The sequence below is a fragment of the Sitophilus oryzae genome, unplaced genomic scaffold (assembly GCF_002938485.1).
Source record: "Sitophilus oryzae breed Bouriz unplaced genomic scaffold, Soryzae_2.0 scaffold_1297_pilon_pilon, whole genome shotgun sequence".
Lineage (NCBI taxonomy): Eukaryota > Metazoa > Arthropoda > Insecta > Coleoptera > Curculionidae > Sitophilus > Sitophilus oryzae.
Genome location: NW_022145945.1, coordinates 6,424,820 through 6,450,141, shown reverse-complemented (window position 1 = coordinate 6,450,141; position 25,322 = coordinate 6,424,820). Strand labels below are relative to the sequence as shown.

The 25,322-nt window shown below is 29.9% G+C and overlaps 1 protein-coding gene across 1 annotated transcript in view; it reads right to left on the bottom strand.

Moving 5' to 3' along the window:
* LOC115874661 (head-specific guanylate cyclase) overlaps positions 1-25,322 on the bottom strand; it is a 204,240-nt gene that overhangs the window by 80,501 nt on the left and 98,417 nt on the right. Inside the window, exon 7 of the mRNA XM_030889880.1 lies at positions 22,305-22,516. Coding sequence (XP_030745740.1) covers positions 22,305-22,516 — 212 coding nt within the window. The remainder of the gene's footprint in view (positions 1-22,304; positions 22,517-25,322) is intronic.

Genomic DNA, 25,322 nt, shown 5'->3' with positions numbered 1-25,322 from the left:
CATACATTAAACCGATTTGTATTTATGTTGCTTATTTCGTAATTAGAGGAATAAATTCAAATACTTTGAATGCAGTAAATTATTTGCTACATTTATCTGAAAAAGGAATAAAATAAAATTAAATTATTCAAAAAGTAATTATTTGTTAAGAAATGCATAGAATAGGAGTTATTTGTAAGAGTTAAGGATTGCTTAATATAAAACAGCCTATACACTATCCCCGAAATGTTTTACGAAATATTTCTGGGAATCCTTTCAGAAGTAAACTCAAATATAAGCCAGTGTTATAAAAATTAGTTACCACATTTCCTGAAATTGATCGAGACGCGTCGTGATTGGTTGTTTGTTTTTTATTTGTTAATCTGAGTTAACAATAAAAACAAACTACCAATCACGGCGCGTCTCGATCTATTTCAGGAAACGTGGGACCTATTTTTATAACACTCAGAAAGCAATCAAGGTGAAACGTTGTGGTGGCTTCAGAAAAAATAAGTGAACATGTAGTATGAATAAATATCATTAATTTGTAATGGAGTGTAATGTATACCACTACGTTAAATTGACATGAAAAATCAAAAACAGTGCATTTAGAAAACAGATGTTAGATTAAATTAGCTTTTCCTCTGAGGTTACACAAGAATATTTAGTTTTAATCATTGTCTAACATTATTAATTACAATATAGTAAAAAAAATATATGTATTTCCAAAACTTAAAATCGTAAAACTGCAGGGCAATACGCAGTGACTAACTGTTCTGGCGGTCCGCCTTTTATAGGTTATAATCCACTGTTAAACTACTTAAAAATTTGTTTAATTATTTCTTATTTTTGAATGGATTTATATCAATCCATGTTATTATTATATATAAAAGTATCTTTTATTGACATCGGGTCAATCAATAATTTTCCCAATCAGCTCGATATATTGATGTCCCAGTATTACTCATCAAGCAATACTACTATTAGTGGAATGCTTTAAGCCCTTATGAGATACAAACGTCGGAATTCATTTACTGTGAACGAATTTTTATAAAACTTTTTGCATTGTATTGCTAATAAGATATATTACAAAGTTTACCTATTTAAATTCGTTGCTTTCACTTTAGTATTTAAATAAACACACACATATACAAATGCATACATACAAGACATTTTCAAATTGATAATGAATTGCACTTAAGAACCGTACATATTAACTAACGGACTACAAGAAGAAGATTAAATGAAGCAAATCTTATGTCAAGAAGGCCTGCTTCGGGACCAGAACTTACTAGATGTGTTGACTAGGCCCAAAAGCAAAGGCCTGGTCTTAATGTAAAAATTACGAAAAATGTTAGTGCCTTCTTTAAAACCTAATATTTCCAACAAAATTAAAGCTAATGAGATGAACCAAAAAACAAACCATCGAGAAAGGATGTATCTAGATGATAAAATCATTTTTAAATTTCTTGCTGTTTTAACATATTTCACAGGGTATTTCAAACTTTCATAAAAAATATCAACCAAACCAAACCAAACATTTTGTTTTCCCTCGTATAATTAACAGATGGGGAGTTTCATTTTTAATTTAGAAAAAGATACTAAGAAGTCAAATAATTTGGCAACACACTGCTTAAAAAATCATCAAAATCGGCCCATTAAAATAAAATATATTAACCTTTAAAATACATCAAAGTTTTAAGGTGCCCGGTGAATGCCGGTATTTACCGGAATTAAGCCGGATTTATACCCGGAATTAAGCCGGTGAATGTATTTCAAAAACTATACATTTTAGTCATATAATTTTCTAATGAAACAAACTTTTATTTTTTTAGAATCCAAAAATCAATTAATATATAATATATCCATTACAAAAAACATAACTTTGATAACTTTTTTTGGGGACACCCTGTAGAACTCTACATCATTTTAGAAAATACTTTAAATTGATTTACATAGGCTCAGAAAATGCCACTTCAATACAAACTTTTGGTCTCCTTGCAAAAGCCGCGTCGCATATGACGCGCCACCCTGTATAATTCGATTTCAATCAAAATTTCAATGATTAGAATATAAGCAGAATAGGTGCATAATATGCATTAGATTTATTTTTTTCAATAAATTTACTTAGAAAAAGGATTAAAAAAGTCAAAATATTAAGAAGGAAATAATTAAGAATTTACTGAAATTACTAAAATAAAAAATTAAAAGCAACGAAAAAAAAAATGGGTAAACATTTTAGTATTTTATCTATAAAACACAATACAGAAGGTTTCACATTAATACATTCAGAGTAATTGAATTCTGAGGTAAAAGTTTCTGGGCACTCCACTATATTATATTAAGCAATTTTATACTAATTGATTATAATAAAATTAAATACTAAACATATTGTAATTATATTCCTGCAGATTGAGTGTGAAAAGTTTTGTTCTTAAATATTTACTCTACATATTATAAACGCGTATTCAAATATTAATCTTGTTGAATATAGAGGGTGGTCCGAACTGTATTCCGGAAACTTCGGCAGCATATTCTGCAGATAAAAAGAAGTAAAAAAGTTCGTATAAATGTATGTCCTAAGTTGCTTAGTTTCGGAGATACAGAGTGTAGACATTTAATTTTTATTTCGATTTTTTCGAAATAACTTCTGAAGTAACGTCAATATTTGGATAAAAATTGTTGTCTGGGAGTATTTTGACATGATTTTGATGTCAATATGACTCCTACTAGTAGAGGGCGCCACCTACATATTTTTTAACTGGTTTGAAGAGTAATAACTTTTCGTCCGTACCTGTATAAAACTATGAGTATAAAGGTATACATTTACGACGTTTTTTACGTGAAAAGGGTCTTTTGGTAAAAATCGCTACGAGTAATGGTTTTCGAGATACTTGGAATCGAAATTATCAATACCTGTCATCATTGACATAGATTAAACATGTTGACTAAATAGTTACTAGACTGAAATCATAAATTTGAAATGTTTATGTGCCAAAAGTTCAACAGAAACTGTTTTACCATAATTTTTTGCAGAAAAATTTATGATTAATTTAAAAAAAATAAAAATTTCCCAAATTTATTATTTCCGTGAAATAACTATCTAATTCAACGTGTTTATTTTTCGTCAATAATGACGAAAATAATGTATTGACTATTAATAATAATAATAGCTCCCGTATATAGCGTTTAACGCCTTGGGAGTAGCAAGGTACAGCTTACCATACTAGAGCCGTTCGGTATACAAGGAAGGTAAAGGTTGATTCTCACTATACCTTCCATATCAGCTCCCTTAGGAAGGTAATGTGGCTAGCATTACGCTTAAACCGCCTATTAGATACCTCAGGATTGTGAATCCCAGGTACTCGTTTAAGGCTGAGTCGACCTAGGTACCCAAACTATTTTTATTTTAATAAAAATAGTCGGCTGATCCAATGCCGGGTGTGGGATTCGAACCCACTACCTTGAGATTGGTAGACGAGAGCCTGTACCTCTACGTCATGCCACCGGGTACGTATTGACTATTTCCATTCTAAATATCTTAAGAACGGTTGCTCGTAACGATTTTTACAAAGAGATATTTTTTACGTAAAACGTCACAGAGATGTATATTCTTTCTCTCGGTAGTTTTATACAGGTACGGAAAAAAAGTTATTGCGCTTTAAGACAGTTAAAACGCATCCTCTACTAGTAGGAGTCATATTGACATCAAAATCAAATTTCTCATTTCAAAAAAACTCCCAGACCCCAATGTTCATCCAAATATTGACATCACTTCAGAAATTATTTAGAAAAAATCGAAATAAAAATGAAACTTCTACACCCTGTATCTCTGAAACTAAGCATCTTAGGACATACATTTATACGAACTTTTTTACTTATTTTTATCTGCAGAATATGCTGCTGAAGTTTCCGGAATACAGTTCGGACCACCCTGTATATCAACACAAAACGAGATATAATAATTAATGAAATATCATCGTAACAACAGCTATTTTAGAAACGTCTAGGTTTACTGATTTCACTGAGATTTATGAAAAAAAATCCTTTGCCTCGGATACAGATACCGCCACGTTTTGGAAATAGCCCTAAACAAAACAAAATAGAACAAAGCAACAAAAACACCAAAAAAAATCCTCCACGTCCTCCTTAAGAGTAGTTTTCAGTCGCTTTTAAGAATCGAAAGTAGGTCGAGGCAAACCGAAGTGGGTAAAGACAACTGAAAATAAACTGAAATGCGACAAAGTTGAGCGATGAAATGCGACCTTGACCTGCTTCGAACAGTTCTTTTATTTTTAGGACATCAACTATATTTGATGCCTTTTTTTAATTTTGTCTAAAACGGTATGGAAATTTGGAAAAGTGTAAACGGTATTAACAATTCTAGAACAAGCAAAAATTTTAATGAAGCATGCATTTTTCCCAAAATGTCAATAACAAAAAAAATGTTCCCCTTGTAAAGACAATCCGAGGACATACTGTGTATTAATTTAACTAAATAATAATTAATTAGACTACTTTATGGTGCAATCATATTACTATAAAATAAATAATTTTCAAGATCGAAAATTAATTAAGTGCTGATATTATATGTCAGATATCAGATCTTAAAGAACCTTTATAAATTCAACAAGAGTAATATATGATGGGAAATATTAAGGTATGAATTATTCACTTCATGAGGGAAGGTTTCGCTCTGAAGATACGAACTAATAAATAATTTTGAGAGAAAATATACAAAGTTTTTTTATGATATACATATATATTACGTTGCTGGTATTAATTAATGAGAATCAGGCAACCAAAACAATATAAATATTTGCCAGTTTATATATAAATTTATTATTTACATATTAGATTTTGAAAATAAATAGTTTGGAGAATCAAGGTAAATTACATTGCATCAAACCATTAATATGATTAATTTATATAATTGTAATATAACTATAATAACTTCTGAGTCATATGTTCTTTAAATCTTGTTAATATTGATCTTCTAGTTTGCCCAACATATTTCCGATTACAACCTTTACATGAAATTTCAGAAATACCCGACTTTTCCAGTGGAGGTGTTTTATCTTTAGGATTACCAAATAATTGTTGTAATTTATTATTAGCACTATAATACACAAGTATATAAATGGCATTTTGAATATTCTTTTTAAACCACGGGATAACTGTCTATCAAACTGTATTTAAAAATATTTTGACGTATCTTTCTCCACTTGAAAAGTTGAATTTTCAGAAATCGCAAACTTATATATACGTTTTCTAATTATTTTGTCAACTAATGAAGAAGCAAACATTTGTATCATTTTTTGTTCTTTGAAATAGAACCATTCATTAAAAAGTTAAATTGTAGGGTTTCTAGTGAAGTTTCAGATTGTATTACTAAAAATGTTATACGCTGTGAAATGTCACAGTTATTGATATAAACCATTTTTTAACGGAAACCTTATATGACAGGAGCATATCGGATAGCATACTTTTTTGATTTCGAAATATACAGGGTTATTCACCACATACGACACGGAGTATTGTAGGTAAACGATTAGATTTTTACAAATTGTAAGTTTTGGGTTCGTTGAAGGACTATTAGAGCTACAATTTAAAAATATTTTTACAAGACACAGAGTGTCCCAAATAAATAAAAAATATCAAAGTTGTATTTTTTTAAATGGAACACCCTGTTTATTATTACATTTTTCGTTTCTACGATTAAAATAAACGTAAATTTGATTAAGGTTTATTACATTTAAACCTTACCGTTTTTGAAATATTTTCAATTTTGTAAAATTGCAGTATACATTTTAAGGCTTCATTTCTCCGAGGGTATCAAAGTTTTTAATACTAAATATTTACTGAAGTTTATTTATTAATCAGTTATTGTGTTGCAATAATAAAAATTATACTACCTTATACAGAGTGTCTAAAAATTTATTTTAAATAAATACTAGATATAAACGGCAATAACTTGTTTAATTTAAATGGAACACCCTGTATATTTTATAAGAATCAGATGCACAATTTAATTGTCTATCAAATTGTATTATACCACTTTTTACCTACCCCTTCAAGTTTTCGTAGAAAATGCATTTTCTTATAATTTAGACCTCATTTATCAATATACCCATGGAATATTGACATTTTAGATTGTTTTTAAAACAACAAATGTACAAAATGTACAGGCTAGTAATATTATCGTTTTTAGTAAAACGATAATATTACTAGCCCATTTGTATGCAAAATGAAAACTATTTAAATCTTTATATATATTATATTAATTAAATATACCACCAGTATTTCCGACCAGATACTAATTAATTACATACTTAATTGTATTGTGAAGAGTGTCAGAAATCAATATAATAATAAGTTATGAAAATGAACGTCTCTGTTGTTATAAATAAGCATCTGTAAAAAAATAAAATATAATTTTTAAGGTGTTAGTTTTTTACCACACTGTCTAATACACATACATAATTCATTTTTTTAGTATTTGGAGCAATAATTATTATTAATCAACGCAAACAGTCAACTAATGTATTTTGAATACTGGAATCATATTAATTCGTCGTCTTTAACAAATATTTAAACAGTTTTTTTTTATTTTTTAATGAAATAAACGAACTATATCGACAATATTAGTATCTGTACTCTTTAAAAATTTGGAACATCTTTAAAAATAATCTAAAATGTCAGTATTCCATGGGTATATTGATAAATGAGTTCTAAATTACAAGAAAATGCATTTTCTACGGAAACTTGAAGAGATAGGTAAAAAATGGTATAATACAATTTGATAGACAATTAAATTGTGCATCCGACTCTCATAAAATATATAGGGTGTTCCATTTAAATTAAACAAGTTATTGCCATTTAAAGGTAATAATTATTTAAAATAAATATTTAGACACTCTGTATGAGGTAGTAAAATTTTTATTATTGCAACACAATAACTGATCAATAAATAAACTTCAGTAAATATTTAGTATTAAAAACTTTGATACCCTCGGAGAAATGAAACCTTAAAATTTATACTGCAATTTCACAAAATTGAAAATATTTCAACAACGGTAAAGTTTAAGTGTAATAAACCTTAATAAAATTTACCTTTATTTTCATTGTAGAATCTAAAAATTTAACAATATACAGGGTGATCCGTTTAGAAAAATACAACTTTGATATTTTTTATTTATTTGGGACACTCACTGTGTCTTGTAAAAATATTTTTAAATTGTAGCTCTAATAATCCTTCAACGAACCCAAAACTTACAATTTGTAAAAATCTAATCGTTTAGCTACAATATTCCGTGTCGTATGTAGTGAACAACCCTGTATTACTCATGTCCTTTTATTTTACCAGTTATAATCAAAATTGTATTAAATATTAAATATACACCAATGTTAATACGTTTTACGCATTGTTACACTTCTAATCTTCAAAATGTGCTATGTGTATTTTGCCACTGTAAGAAAATCTACAAAATAAAATAGTTATTTTTTGTAAACACTGCTGTATTAATCCAACGGAGACTAATTGTCAGCAGTGGTTTAGTAATTAGCAAATTTGCCTAACGGACGAAAAAATGCTTACCGTTTCAGGAAGTATAACTATTCCCGTCGTCGGAAGCAAAACATACAAAGAACAAAGAAATTATTAAACCTAACCTAACCTAACAGATACGTCCATAACCAACATGAGATACAGGCCAGAGATATCGATTTGTGACGTCACCGCTATAGTCGGGTTTTGAATTGTGCCATATGGTACTGCATATAGTTTTTGCATAAATAATAGTATTTATTGATAGTTTTGCCAGATACAAATATGAAAAATATTATACACAAAGGTGTTAAAAAATAACATTAATTTTTTATCGCGTTAAAGTAATTGAATAGCATTAAAATTTAGATCTAAAACACGAATATTAATATGAAATAAACAACAGCATAAGATGAACAGAATAAAATCCAGATAATAAAAAGCATGTCCAAAAATTGCGTTAGCGAGTATTTAGCAGCTAGAAATAATATACCTTGTGATAACGTTTCCAAATATTAAAAAATTGAAAACTATACTTTATCGACAAGTTAAGAAAATGTATTGTATATAATAAGGGCAGAATATATTTTAAAGTTTAATTAAAAATAATTGTAAAAATTTGCCTAACATATTTAAAAAATGTGGATATCAGGTAGAATTAACTATTATCATTAAGTAATTTGTAGTTCGATGTTCAAGTAACCATTTCCATAAACCGTAAATAAAAAGATAAAGATATTTTTTATAAAAAATACTGAAATAAAGTACAATTCATTTAATTTCTTTAAAATATATTGCCATTTCCTAATAATAATAATAATTTTCAATATTTATTTCATCCTGAATTTCCAAATCTTGTTTTGTTTCATCGGGATGTTTTCTCTTTATGGGAACATGCACAGTCATATAAGAGGGTTGATTTGTAGAAAAATTGTAGGCACAGCGTCTTCTGTAGGTTTTGAACGTGACTTAGTTACACTTAATATTGTTGGGAAAGAGAATGTAGACCGATCCTGAGTACTTATTATAATTGCTGCTACAAGGCACAAGCACAGAACAATGTTGCGGTATTTTTTATTTCACAGAGTAAAAATAAAGAAACGACAACTGTTTTACCTAAAAATACACGTCACTTACGTTGGTTTAACACTATACACTAACACTAACGCTATTAATTATGTTTTTATATAAATTCCCCAACTTTTTCCTAGCCCGGACACACAGCCGGTATCGCCGTTGTTACTATAAATTTTACGGAAAGTATGTTTTTTTTTGCGAGTACGATGTTATGAATCGGATCTAGATAGTTCACTATTCACTGAAAATTATTTAGTATAATTTTATTAGCATAGAAATGCGTGAAAAACACAGATTTGTTGCGAAACTAATGAAAACAATTGGTTTGTTTACGACTACTAATTCTGGACCACTTCGGTAGAACTGTCAAAACAGTCAGGCCTTGAATATGACATTAGCCACGATACGTCTATAAAAACCGCTGTGGTTCTGTTAAAAAGACATTATATCAAGTTAAACTTCAAAATTAACAATTACTATCTGATAAAAATTACTTAGTAAGGTAAAACCAAAAAGCTTCAAACTTTTAGTATAATTATTTTTAATTTGTTTTTATTTTTTACGTATGTTATGTTATGTTCTTTAAAATCAAAGAAGCGATTGCCATACATTACTGACCTCTACAGATACATGAGTATAGTATATATACATCTAATATTATACATTTGAAACGTATGACATTTTTGCTTATAAATAATAAAACTTGATTAAAAACTTTAAAATTAATTTTTTTAGTAGATATTCTATATCCAAATATAAAAAGATTATAGTTAGTTAGAATTCGGACACAACAAAATAAAAGCGCTGCACATAATCCAATAAACGATAAAGATATTAGGACATACATGGTTGAGTTTGCACAATATCAGAAAAGCTATATCGTGTATTCACGTAGTGTTTGTAATAATATTATTTCCTAAAAGTTAAGTACTTTATTATATTTTCAACTCTGTTCTAGAGTGTTTATAAAAGTTAGATAGTATAAAACAAATTAAGCACGACAAAATAGCGCTGCTGGTAAATCTGCTTTTATACATTCTAGAGTTTTTAATTTAATTACCATCTAATGTTATTAGGCATAAATATACTAATATTAAATAATGAATTAATCTAAGCTATTTTGAGGCAAATTAGAAACAAAGCTTTATCGTTTTCGGTAGGTTTGTGGCAGATAGATTAAGGGGGAAATACCTAGAACCTATTGATCGCCTTTCAACCTCGGTCTAGGTTTCATTTAAAATTTCATTACCGCATTATTGCAAATTCCATTTCATTATTTACCTCATAAAGCACATTCTGTGTTCAGAGCTAATTGTTAACTTATGCTCGCCAGTGGCAAAACAGTAAATAGAAGATGGATTTTAATATTTTAATGTTTCTAAGTCAACAATATAAGCATCGTATTTAAAAAGACTGTCACGGCAATATAAATAACTAAATAGAAATTTATAAATAATATAAAAATAGTGAAAAATATGTTCTTGTTATATTTTAGGCGTTAAATCGATAACACCATGCACTGTGGTTTTTATGACTTAATGTAGAACAATAAAAAAATATAAAAGTTTATTTCCATTTTTATACAGGGTGAATCAAAAATAAGTGTAAATATTTTCAGTATTGGTAGATCTCGATAAAATAAATATATTTTCTCTATACCGTTTTTCAAATAAGTAACATAAAATTTAATAAAAATATTTTTTTTACCAAAAATTTTTTATGTTAATGTTTTATGGGTTTTCTTTCTTGTAAGTTTAACTTATAACCTACAGTTGCCATATCAAGATAATATGATTTTTAACAAAAAAATATATATTTTTTTTATTTTCAAAAAATTCATAATTTTTAATTTTATTTTTGCGAAAAAACCTCATAAACGTGTCGAAATATACTACAGCTAAAAAGATTTGCACTTATTTAAGACTCACCCTGTGTAGTTGTTTCAATTAAACTTGAATTTTTTAACTTGCTTTTTTAAATAATAAACTAAAGTATCGTTTATTTAACCACAGCTAAAATACATTTAGCTTATAAAATTGAATTATAAATCAGAATTTTTACTGTTAAAATCAAATTAACGGTTATTATAGTTATAACTGTTTAAATTAATTCTTAATGAAACTTATGTGGTTAGGAAAATGTCAGTCTAGAGTTTAATGCAAGAATTTTTGTTTATCTTGATACATTTTCTATAAATCCTTGTTCACAATTATCCTGGCTATGAATCATACTTTATTAATAGTTGAAAAAAAATATAACACATCGTATATTTGCTAATATATTTTTAAATGAAGATATACAGTGTGACTCACTTTTTCAAAAAAGTTACAGGTAAAAATTATAATCCACTTTTACACAGGGTCCGGCAATAGTGCGTCGGGCATCTGTTGCTCCTCACATAAAAAATATGGAAATTTTATTTAAGTGTAAACCTAAAGTATGTATGAGGATGTATTTCGGGAAAATATTTTAACTTCTATAGGATGGCTCAAAAAAAGTGTGAGTGGACCGGGATTATTTATTGTAAATGGAACACCCTGTATATTATTGCATTTTGTAATCTTAAATCATACAGGATGTTCAAAATTCTACACCAAACTCTCTAAAATATGAAATAATTTTTCTTTGTTTTTATTCAAATGTATATTATTTTTTATTAGATGTAGAATTAAAAATTGAACATTTTTTGTATTTAAAATATTACAAAATTTTTAATGGTTTTGCAGATACACGTAGTATGATTTCTCTCAACGGTAAAATACGAGAGAAAAATCATTGGGTGGCTTAATATATTAATGATAAAAATTTACTGTGGAAAATGCCATATGAAATATAAATTCGCGAATATCTGCGAAACCGTTATTAATTTTGAAATACTCTCAATACAAAATATGTTTATTTTTTAATTCTCCATTTATTGAAAAAATAATATACAGGGTCGTCCGTTTTATATTTTAGAAAGTTTGCCGTAGAATTTTGAGCATCCTGTATGATTTACGAATACCATATTTATAGCAAAGTAAGTACCTACCATCTAAAATAAATACCTAATATAGTTTTGATTTCAGGACAGTTACTTTAGGTTTGCACTTAAACAAAATTTTTTATTCTAGGAGCTACAGATGCCCGACGCACTATTGCCGGACCCTGTATAGTCCTTCTATCTTCAAATGCCTTTTATAAAATGTTTTTTTAAATAATATACTAAAATATGTTCTAACTAAAACGGCTAACAACGTTAGCATCATCAACAGATGATTAAAATTAAAAATTTACATCATCTTCTGATGATGCTAATATAGTTATCGAAACGCGCCTTAGTATTTAAAAGTTAAGCGTTTTGGTGTATTCTGATGAACAAGTGATTTATTTTGCTATTATAACACTAAACGTTCTAACCCTTAACTGTAATCTAGAGTTTAATACCTAACTTTTTGTATAACTTGTGCGCAATTAGCAAATGTGCGCAATTTTCTATAAATTCCTATTCATAATTTTCTTGGATAGGAATCACATTTTATAAATAATTGGGAATATCGGAAAAATTAATCACATTTTTTTAATCAAAAGTAAAAAAAAAATATATATAACTTACCATACTTCGAATTAATGTCTTTTTCAATGAAAATGTATAGGGTGACTCAGTGTTTGGTAAAAAAATTCCGAAATATTGGAAAAATCCTCTTTTATCCAATATACGGGTAGTAAGGTACTTTTAAAGACATTTTCATAAATATACAGGGCAATAGAAATATATTTCTACACTAAAGTGGATCTTTTTAAATGAAATTCTTCAAAAATAAATATTTTTGAATATTCAAGCCAATATCGCCAGTATATGTTATTATAATTCAAATTAGAGGACGTCAACTTCTAAATAAACTGACATTTATGATGATTGTTCAAACAGTAGGACACCTAATATAATGAATAACTTTAGATCGAATAGGACTGCACGTGCCAGTTCAAACTAGAGCAGTCAATCGATAATGTCATATTTAAGCCGCTTTTATTACAAGAAACAGCATACGCCCAGTTGAGGTCGAGATTTATGTTTCAACAGCGCATTATTTCTTAAAAATAAATTTCCAAATTTTTGTACAATAAAAATTTCTTGAAATATTATTTACAAAAAATATTTACTTATTTTATTTTTATAATATTGTACAAAATATTATTTTGTTAACTATTTTTCTTTTAGCATAATTATATTTCTATAATTCTATAATCTTTACAAATACCCCTATAAACGTACTTACATGTAACTTTTTATAATTGAATTACATTAATTAGGTAATTTTATTTGAACTTTTAACAATAATTTCGTAAAATCCGTTTCAAAACATTGAATAAAAAGAAGGAAAATATAATACAAGAAATAAGGAAAGAATAAATAAGGAAAATAATAGAGACTTCCATCGTCTTTGTTTGTTTTAACTTACACAACGGTTTACTGGAACGTTATATATTAAAATATAAAGATAAATTAAATAAATTTTTGGTTTTGTTTTACGTCATGTCAATAGATGCTAATAACTACTAAATTTAATTTAAAAAAATATTTCTAATAAAAATAAATAAGTTATTATAATTATTTAATAACAAACATAAAGATGTGTTGTACTGAAACAAATAAGTAAAATTAATTAAATTGATGTAACCTAATCATAACTAATATTCGGATTGAAGGTGTTACTATTTCCTTATAGAATACCTCACTAGATTGAAGCTAAGAAACAACAGGAATGCTGATTCTGCGTGGAAAATTACCTAATAATAAATGGGACAGCCTGTAGAGATGTGATGTCCATAGTTGACATTAAATTATTATAAACATTTTGACTGACTGGTATACTAGTCGGTGACATAACAATTGTAACTTTATACCACATAATCGAATTTTTTTTTATTTTATCGAGATCTACCACCTCTTAAAATAATAATACTTGCACTTATTTCTGGAACACCTTGTATATCACCGTAATTAAAATCCTCATACAAAGTATTCTCAGATTTATGCACTTCGCATAAAACAATAATTCATAAAATAATCAAGGAAAAATAAAAAAGATGCAAAGAAAAAATATCAGCAAAACTTTAATGTCAAAATATTTAGACAGGCTTCTGTCTTAATCATTTTTTTGTTCCACGATTCAAAGTAAGTTAAAGATCAGCATAATTTAGAAAAAATATTCAAAAAAATATTTACATTCTAAACCAAACAAAAAACTTGGATTTATATTTAATTAAAACTTAATTCCAATCAAAATCATATCACTGTTTATATTTTTCGTTAACAAATTTAATTTTCAATATTCAGTTTTAATATCGAACAGGAATTACTGATAATACAAACGGAATAGAAAATAATCAAAAATAAATAAACGAGATTAATATAGTTGCCATAAAGGATTTTTATTATTAAGGTTTTGAAATTATGAGCTTGCCTCGTCTATTGTTAATTCTAGAATATTATTTTCATCGAATTGCATTGCTTTGTGCAAAATCCTCTGACACTGCTGAAGCGGAAAATGCGCCATTTTAGGCAAATAAATATATTTCTCTTATCCTGCATCTAATAAAGCTGTCAGTTAAAGGACGGTAGAAAGCTTTAAAAGCTTAGAAGTCTGTATTTATTTTTAAATTCTGTATTGAGATAAATCCTAAATGGTTCTACTTGCTGAAACAAAGAATTTTATCTAAAGGTGTTCGGAAGGAATTATTAAAATTTTATGTAATTCTTGTTAGTATATTATTCGAAAATAGCTGAATTAATTATACAGTATGTCCCCGGATTGTCTTTACAAGAGAAAAAACTTTTTTATTATTGAAATTTTGAGAAAAATGCATTCTTCATAAAAATAGTTGCTTATTCTAAAATGGTTAATCCCTTTCATATTTTTGCAAATTTCCATACTTTATTAAAGAATATTAAAAAAAAACATGAAAATATGTACCGGGTGTCCCACTAAGAATAGCTCTCGGCTGTATCTCGGAAAGTATTAGCCGTAGGGGCTGCGGAAACAAATATTTATAACTAAAGAGGCTATGGAAAATTGCTGGAAATTATTTTCAAGTTTGTTGAACGACCGCTAGGGGGCGCAACTGCAACAAAAAATATGAAAATAGAGTTTTTACACAATTTTGCAGAGATAAGGTGTACTATAAGTAATAGCTTCACAATCTTCAGTAAATTTTGAATATTTTTTGTTAGAGCCATTTTCCCCTATCTACCAAAATATTTATTTAAATATTAATAACTCTGGACTGGATGATCAAAATCCAATAAGCGAGAGCTCGTTTAAAAGAGCGTTGAGATAAACAATAATAATAAGCTTTTGAACGTAGACGCTAGGGGGCATTGTCTTACAATTTAACAAACATTGCGCGTTTTTTCAAGAAAATTAAATAAATATTTATTATTATATCTTTATTATTTGAAAAAGTTGAAGTTGTTGGCATTTTGAAAAAGCAATCAAAAGATAAAAAAATTCTGATAAGACTATAAAAATGTTGATCTAATAACAATTTGACGTTTATACTATTACGTCAAAAGCAACTTTTTTCCAAAGCCTACCATGACTTCACTGAATCATCGTTTCTTGTTCACTGTTATTCTTAATTATTAGATATTAATACCTCTGGTATTATGGTATTCTGGTATTTCGTCGATTTTAAAATAAACTAACTTTCTGTCTTATTCTTTTGTTAGAATGGGCATAATTAAGGGAGCTACTGATACCGTGTTGTAAAAATAAGGTAATTAAGGGCTTATTTTTTGGTATTTATTATAATTTTGCTAATATCTTCGGTTTGAAAGAAGATATCAAAATGCGATTTTCGCTGACTTTCTAAGCTTTTGCTACTCTTTACTATCAGCTTAAATTACATATACTATTGCTTTTTATTTTTTTGAAAAAACGCGCAATGTTTGTTAAGTTGTAAGACAACGCCCCCTAGCGTCTACGTTCAAAAGCTTATTATCATTGTTTATATGGTACAATATAGAGTAAGAAACGCCCTTTTAAACGAGCCCTCGCTTGTTGGATTCTGATCATCCAGTCCAGAGTTATTAATATTTAAATAAAAATAGATCTAACCTTCCCTCACCACTTTATTTTGGTAGATGGGGGAAAATGGCTTTAACAAAAAATATTCAAAATTTACTGAAGATTATGAACCTATTACTTTTAGTACGCCTTATCTAGGCAAAATTGTGTAAAACGCCATTTTCTTATTTTTTGTTGCAGTTGCGCCCCCTATCGGTCGTTCTACAAACTTGAAAATAATTTCCAGCAATTTTCCATAGCCTCTTTAGTCATAAATATTTTTTCCGCAGCCTCTACGGCTAATACTTTCCGAGATACAGCCGAGACCTATTCTTAGTGGGACACCCTGTACAGGGTGTTTCAAAAAACATGTGCTATCTCTCGTGGGGAGATTCCTTACGTAAAAATAAAATTTATTTTTCATATCAACATAGGTCCGATTCTAGTTTGTTTCGTAGCTATAGAGTGTTAAAATCTTGATATTTTTTCGATTTATTATAGTTTTCTTCCAAGTACTTTTAGCGTTTCGAATAAAATTTTTAGGGTAAAAGTTACCAGAGATGCGACATATTTTAAAGCTAAAATAGTGTTGATATATTCACAAGGGATGTGCGTTTGGGTTATCACTGGAATATTTGGAATATTTTTCTAAAAAAAGCATGTGCGTCACTGACTTTTTTCTCTTGTTAGCGAAGTAGTGTAACCAGTTTAATGCTGATTAAAAGTTGTCTCTTCATATTTTCTCGATTTCGGCCTTCTTGAGATAAACGCAATTTTATTAATTTGCCTTGATCCCAGTCTAATAGCAATCTTTAAAATATTATAATATCATTAACTTGCGAAAGTTTTAATAAGTATTCATTGATTCCTCATCAAAAAATATGAAAAAAGTTCCTATAAACATGGCTATGGAAATGCATAGTTTCAGAGTTACACAATGTTAAAGATTTTTAAAATTAGATCTTTTGAAATTACCTTAAATACCATTATTTTTTATTTGAAATTGCTGTATGTTAGACTAATAGTAATAATAACTAATAGCAATAATATTAAATAATAAATTAGGTAAAATATATAATTTATCAATTTTATTTTTATTTTAATATTATTAATTGTGATTAATAAAATTGATATTTTTATTTTTAGGGTTTGGCGTAGGTCTTGGCGTTATCTATAAATCTCGACCAATATACACATTAAATAATATAAATTGAATTTAATTATTTGAAAAATTTACTGAGAATTTTAATTTATAATGGGAGATCTCGGTAACTTTTTTTTAAATAAAAACGTATTACAATATGGCAATCACGGCACTTCATAGGATTATATCAAATGACTTAATCACCATTAAATCTTGGTGTGATTCGAACCTCCTGAGTCTCAACATTTCTAAAACTAAAGCTTTGTCGTATAAAAACTCGCTGCAGCCTTTTGTACTTAACAACACCACCATTGACGTCGTAAAATCTGTAAAATTCTTAGGGCTTGTTGTAGACAATTCTCTGAAATGGGACATACATATCGAAGCTTTGTCGAAAAAACTGAGCTCTGCCTGTTTTGCATTAAGATCTGTTTCCAAGGAGCTTAACTTGTCAGTGGATAGAACTGTTTATTATGCACTTTTTGAGTCGCACCTCAGGTATCCCCTGCCATTCTGGGGTACGTGTTTTGCGACTCAATTTGACCGTATTTTGAAGCTCCAGAAGAGAGCTGTTCGATATTCATTGGGACTAAACAGCAGAACTCATTGCCAGGACTTTTTTAAAAAATTAAAAATATTGACTCTTCCTTATTTATTTATATTTGAATCCGTTTGTGTTTGGTTTGGTTTACGTAATACGTAAGCATGTATCAGCTTCTCAAGGAAGGTCATCTCACACTTATCCACTCAGGAACGCGGAGCAAGACCTTTATCTACCTACTCCACGCTCAGAGTTAGTTAAAAGTTCAATTATACAACTCGAAAAAAAATGCACAATCATCTGCCATTTTAAATCAAATCCATAACATCATTTTCTTCATTTCGCAAAGCATTGAACTCTTATTTACTAGACAAGGCTTTCTACCCCGTAAATGAATTATATTTTGAAAATCGAATTTGATCTTGTAAACACTGGTCTAATGTTAGCTATTGTTATATTTACTAATGACATCGAAATAAATTTATTTAGAAGTCATTGATATTTACTATAAACTAAGTATTTTTGAATATTATTTTTATTTTTTTGTTCTTTGACATTGTAAACATTTATAAATGTTTATTTTAAACAATAAGACTGACAATATTATTTGTATAATGTTTTGTATTATCTTTTGTTTGTTTGTTTGAGTACCTTGTTTGTTTACTTTGTTTGTTTAGTTTACCTTTGTCTACAAATTGAAAAAATTTTTGACAGTAAAGGCAATTATTTATTTATTTATTTATATTTTGAGGGAATGCGACAAATCGCCCCCATCAATGGAAGAATGGCTTCGCCAGTGGCAAATTATTTTACCCCACATATTTAATATTAAAGGAAACAAAAAATAGAAAAAATCTACACTAGGATGAGCCAAAAAAACTAACCTATAAAATCTATGGGTTAAAATGAACCTTATAAATGAGAAAAGAATATCCCCGAAAGGCAGGATTTTTAGCTCAATTTTAAAAGGTGTCGGTAATCATTCAAAGCTTTCCATTTAAATAACACGTAAAAAGATCTTTTTCCATTAAAAGTACCATAACTTTGAAACGGTTTGCGATAAAAAAATCTACATCGCGGATTCTTGTAGAGCATAAAATTTACTAAAAAATCTATCTCAGGATACTCTAGTTTCTTTTTACCAAATATGAAAACTTTTAATCAATATACACTAAAACTGATTAATAAATAAAAAATTACTCTTAGATAGATTTTTTAGTAAATTTTAAGCTCTACAAGAATCCGCGATGTAATTTTTTTATCATAAACCGTTACAAAGTTATGGTACTTTTAATGGAAAACTATTTTTTACGTGTTATTTAAATGGATAACTTTGAATGTTCACCGACACCTTTTAAAAGTGAGCTAAAAATCCTGCCTTCCGGGGATATTCTTTTCTCGGTTATTAGGTTCATTTTAAGCCATAAATTCCATAGGTTATTTTTTTTTTTGGCTCACCCTAATCTACACTTTGTAGAATGTAGAATGTAGAATGAGTAAGAGGGGGATTAATCACTGCGACCTTAAAGATCTATTGAGCCCCCCTTCCTTGAGTCATCACACAGTCTATAACCCATCATACCCCTGTTGTTGAGGGGACAGGATATTTCCCATCCTCCTCTGACAACAGTTCTTCCTCCGAGAGTACACACACACGGTTGGAGTTTGGCCCTCCGTGCCGCTCTTCAGAGTCGAGGAACTTGCCTCCGGCTGAGGAATCCGTGAGGTGGAGGCTGGAGGATCTGTCTTTATTTTCTCCACCTCTTTAACTTGGTCTCTCTTTAGACCTGATACCGGTGTTGTCCCGTATCTATAATAGAGGATATGTTTCTCTTTCTCTATTACCTCCTTGGATTTGAGGATAATTCCTATTGTGAGGACCTGACCATGACCCTCCTTCCTCGAGTTGATGACTCGCCAACTCGATATCCTTACATTGAAGTTCTGACCCTGGATACAGCTCAGCAGGTAGGTGGTCTTTCCCCTTGCTCCTCGGCAGAAAGACCGTTAATCTACACTTTATGCGGCCTAATAATTGTCGATAACACCAATTAGGTATACCTTTTATGCATAAAAAATTAATTAAAACATGTCGTGTTTTTTTAAAATTCCATATTGACAGTTTGTTATTTAAGCTCTGTTTTACTGAATAACCCATAATCGGAAATTTTCATCACAAAACCCGATATTGCAGGTAATTGAAGGTGATTTATTTAATGAAAACTAGTTAAATCAACAGAGTTCCCGTTAATAATATAGCACAATTTTGTACTGAGCGAGCTTTAGTTATTTAAATTAAAGCTGTCAAATGAGTGGATTCAAATGTATAAACGTGGTTACTATGACCATGATTGAGAATATAAAATTACCTTTTGTAGAATATACGAGGAAGATAAACATTAGTTGTTAGAAAACATAAATACATTAGTCAAAGCAATTATCGCATATTTGAAAAAAAAGGAATTACGTGCGTCTGAAAAGTGGTGCGTCTCAAAAGTGGCTCACCCTTATAACTTATTTATTTTTTCAGATAAAAAAAAACGATATTTGGTATGGTTTTTAATCACTTCCTGTTTCACCGGAAAAAACTTTGGATTTTTAAATGGCACCCTCCGTATTTTTTACTTTATTCGATAGAAAATGACATTCTGAATAGAATGACTTTTGACATATTCGCTTTAAAAAAAATCAATCTATAGGACCATGGTTGTATTAAAAACACTAATTTTTAAAGAAGGAGTATTGAAAAAATAGATTGGATCGTCTAATGTTTTTCGTGTCTTGTCTGGGCCGGTTAAAAGATGCTCAAATCATATTTTTAATCATATCTCAATTTTTTCAAATAGAACGAGGGTGGCACATTAGCATATTTGGAAAAATACAAATTTTTTACAAATAATTTGGTACCGTATGTTACAATTTCGAATAAACCATCAGGAAATATCAAAAGTTGACATATGATATGTCATTCGATTCAGAGTGACATTTTCTATGGAATAAAGTAAAAAAAAAATCGGAGGTGCTATTTAAAAATCAAAAGTTGTAGTAATTTCCGGTGAAACAGAATGTGTCCAAAACCAATTGAACATTTCAATCAATCCTAATTTATGTCATATACTAAAAAAAAATAAAATAGTTATAGAGGTGAGCCACTTTTGAGACGCACTCTATGATATAAAGTAGGATTGATTGAGGTATTCAATATGCTGAATAAATTCCCAGTGAGCATTTTATTCTTTTAAGGGAAATGTGTTCTAGGTGACGTCATTGTTACGTTACCAAGCTCTTCTTGTGCCTTATATGAAGCAATAAAACGCAGATATGTAACTGTTTCCTAATGTTCTCTAAAGGTTTGTCCCAACACGCCGCGCCGCAGAACCGTCACCGAACGATCACGCTCGTACGCAGTAATTCAAATGTGTTCCAACCAAGAATTGACGGTTATCGGACGATCCTATTTGCGTACCAACCTACCTTGGGATCGTTTAGTTACGATTTCAGAACGGTAATTTCGGAACACTGTCCAAACTGAGAACTGTTTGTGTTGACTTGCGCATTAAAGCATATTGGCAGGGATTATCGATTTTCAACAGCTGATTCTGGTCCGGCGTCCGGCTGATGCTTCTGTCTTGGTTATTTTTTACGAATTCGAATACGTGTGCGTTATACTTTTGCTTGTGAGTTTGTGTGGAGTAAATTGTTCGGAAATTTTAATTAATTAAATAATGTTTAAATATTCTACCACTGCAATGAAATAACAGGAAACTACGCATAACAGGATCATAAAAGAGCGGATAGGTAAGTGAGTATACAGTTGAAATAACACTTACCAATAATTACTGGATTCTGATTCTCCATTTCAAGAATAATAATTATTATTATTGCAAATTGCAAACAAAAATAATAGGGTTATCTTATAAAATTCTAAACAAAAACAAAAAACCGATAGATACACGCACGCTTGACACTTTTGACAGTCCCGTAAACAATCCACAAAGCGTTCCAACGTTGATACTTTTTGCACCGTCACGAAACTATTCGAAGTCCGCGCATGCTAACAAAGTACAAGAAAACCGATTCGGGTACCATTTCGAAACGATCCCGAAATTCCGGTTGGAACAAACCTTAAAAGTGGCAAAACTTTGCTCACTGGGCTGACATCTCATATATCAACTTTAGACATTTTCGAATATGGTTTATTTGAAGTTGCAATATGCGATCCATAATGATAATTTGACTCGAAGTACCAAGTGCATGGTACCAAATTATTCGTGAAAAATGCTTTTTTCAAATATGCTAATGAGCCACCCTCATTCCCTTTGAAAAAATTGAAATATGATTAAAAATACGATTTGGGCATCTTTTAACCGGCCAGGACAAGACACTAAAAACTTTAGACGTTCAAATCTATTTTTCCAAGGCTCCTTGATTTAAAATAGTTATATTTAACACAGCCATTACATTCTAGAATAATATTTTAAATTCGATTTATGTTTAAGCGAAAATATCAAAAGTTGAGTTATGATATGTCATTGTATTCAGAGTGTCATTTTGCTATCGAATAAAGTAAAAAAATACCGTGGGTGCTATTTAAAAATAAAAAATTGTCGTAATTTCCGGTGAAAAGGGAAGTGACCGAAAACAATTGAATACGTCAATCAATCCTAATTTATGTCATATACTAGCATACCAAATCTTGATTTTTTAACTAAAAAAAATAAATAAGTTATAAGGATGAGCCACTTTTGAGACGCATCCAATATTTAATGCATGAGATCAGTTTGAGAACAGTTCTTAATATGAAAAATAAAAGCCAGTAACAAATCAATATCGACATATTCGGCCTATCTTAATGAAGAACACCCGCTAACAAATGGACGTATAGACAGACAGACCGATTACTGATGTCGGCCAGATATAGCATTCCCGTTTCCAAACAATATACGCGTCACAAGATTGATGACCTACCTTCGGCTGACTCGATCGATCACCGGGAATCTGTCTGAGGGCCAGGACGAAGGGCGTGTTGGCCCGTTTGATGATCTCGCCGAAGGAGAGGGTAAGGCTGCGAGGTCGCTTGAACTCGAAGTAGGTGGACACCGAGGTGCCGTGGCTCTTGAGCAAACAGCCGAAGAGGCGCATGCATCCTGAGCCTAGCTGGACTATCTCTAGATGGCGATCTGTAACAAGAAAAAACGATTATACTACAGCATAGACTAGTATAGACTACAAGAAATACACGGGAATAAAGACTGATTTTATTTTGATTTCCATAGCTACTGTTAAAATTGCCTTATATCTATCAAAAATAGTAGATAAAATAGTGCTTTAACTGCAAGGGTGGATTACATGATAAAGTATCAAGTAAGGAGCGAGGATAGGTTAAAAACTTTATTTCTTCTCGCACGTTTTTTAATTGCTTCCATTTTTGAAAATTTTTGTATTCCTTTTCATAAGTTATTCGGGATTTAAATGGAAGTAGTTTGGATATGGCGTTTGTCGCCTCAGCCTGAATATCTCTTGGTAATTTACTTATTTCGTTTTGAGCCATTTCTGGCTCCAATTCAATCAGCAATCGACACGAAAGAGAATTAAAAAATATTGACTCAAAACTGACAACTAAAGGGACAGTTTTATTTATTTGTCAAATTACATAGAAACCAACGCCAACCCAGCACAATACTACTCTTGTAACTCTACTCGTAATAAATTCCTTGAAATAATAATTTCTGAATATTTTTTAAAACTTAACTCGCTATAACCAGAAATAATTTTCTCTTTTCCATATCTCTTGTCAAAGTCAGAATCTTCAAAAATTATAAAATCTTAATCTAAACCCCTCTCGCTGAAAAAAATCCCGAAATGCGTTTAAAGCGTCCATTTGTCCAATGTCCTTATATAGAATAAAGTTTCTTGTATGCGACACACTGTATTTTATTTACAAAATCAAAAGAAAATAATAATAAATTTGAACAAATAATATTTAGCGATATAATTCCGGAAAAAGTCGAACCGCTCCGAAATTTTCAAAAGCTTTGGGTCGCAACCGTTACACGCGTATCGTTATACGCGTCGTTACATTTTCCTTATGGGCACTTTCCAATCTAAACTTGTTTGGTTTATCTATGCGATTCTCCCCTGGACATGTAAACACCTAGACTTCGCTTGCCGATAGAGTAGATGACGTCAATAACAAAAAAATCATTTGTTGTGAATTTAACCCTGAGAAATAGAATACGGATTAAAAGCATCCCCATATGTCATTAGCAATATCGCAAATTTCATTAGCAAACCTATCTAATATCGATGAAACAAAATGAGAAATATCTTGCACATGTCTACAGATTAAAATGAATCTAAAATCTGACTAATGTAAAAGTAATGTATTTTTAATAGTAGCTGTGTCCTGCATTTGCCCTGTGATATATTGAAGGTATGTTGCATATTGTTCGGAAAATAACATTGTTTATCAGTTTAGGAGTTTTTTTAAAAGAAACTATTTTATATATCACATGAATTATTTTAATTTGGATTGCATAGGTTCTAATAAATATAAAATATACCGTTTCCAAATATCATTAGCTTAAATAATTCAGATTTGTGTCTAAATCAAATACTCAAAAGCATTAAGTTGCCTTACTCATATTATGATTACATAGCATCCATTATTCAGCATATATTAGACCATATTATATGCTGATTAACTTGTGAAAGGGTAGATTTTCATTTTTGTTATAAATTATTTGTTATAAATAATATATTTTTTTTCAAACGTCGCAAAAGTATTAATTTTTGCGACGTGATTGACAATATAAAAAGTAATTTTAACGCCTAAGCATAAAAATAAAGCACTTTTATGCCTAAGCATAAAAACACGAAAAAATATTATTAAACTGACATAAAGTGTCAAATTCAACGAGCGTAACCATACTTTCTCGATATATAATTACATTCTGACTTGTAAATATTTTTATATTATTTGGGAACGTTTGAAATTGTTTAACAAATTATTTCTGGCGTTTGAAAAAAGGCATGTTCTGTTCGGAGTAAAAATGACCTTTTGTCCCTCGGCTGTATGTCAAACGTACAGTCTCGCCTCAAAAAGTGTCATTTTACTCCCTAATAAAACAATATACTATTATACGTTCCTAACTTCTTTATTGCGCTGTTTACGTCGCACAATGCTCAATGGAACGAAATATGCTGGGAATAACCAAGAGAGAAAATAAATATTGGCAACAAACAGCCCACATGAAAGTTGAAAATGACAATTCCAATCTAGTCAATATATAGAGAGGAGTAAGACAGGGATGTGTGCTGTCTCCTTCGTTGTTTAATGTTTATTCTGAGGATATTTTTCGGGAAGCGTTCTCTTCAACAGATTGCGGTATTAAAGTCAACGGCGAAGTCATTTACAACATTAGATTTGCCGATGACACAGTTCTTATTGTCGACTCTGATACTGGACTCAGTGGATTCACTGGAGTTTAGTGGAGCAACTTGAAGGCTCCTGTAAGAAATACGGGATGAAGATCAATTCCCCTAAAACCAAAGTCATGGTATTTGGAAAGAACCAAAATGTACCAATTTCTATTAAAATAGAAGGCAATACCTTAGAACAGGTCTACAAGTTAAAACATTTGGGGTCCTGGATAGTTAACACCTTGAACAACGACGTGGAAATAAAAACCAGAATAGAACAAGCGAGAAATGCATTTTTAAAAATGAAGAACGTTATCCAGAACCCCAGATTGGACCTTGAGTTGAGAACTAGGCTCGTCAGGTGTTGTTTGGTCAATCCTATTATGCGGGGCAGAAATATGGACGCTGAAAATTCAAGAAATGAATCGCCTCGAATCGTTCGAAACATGGATATGTCGAAGAATGCTTATAATTCCATGGACAGCCCATATCATAAATACCAAAGTTTATAACAGAATAGGCAGAGAAAGAGGATTGCTCAATATAACAAAAATAAGAAAAACA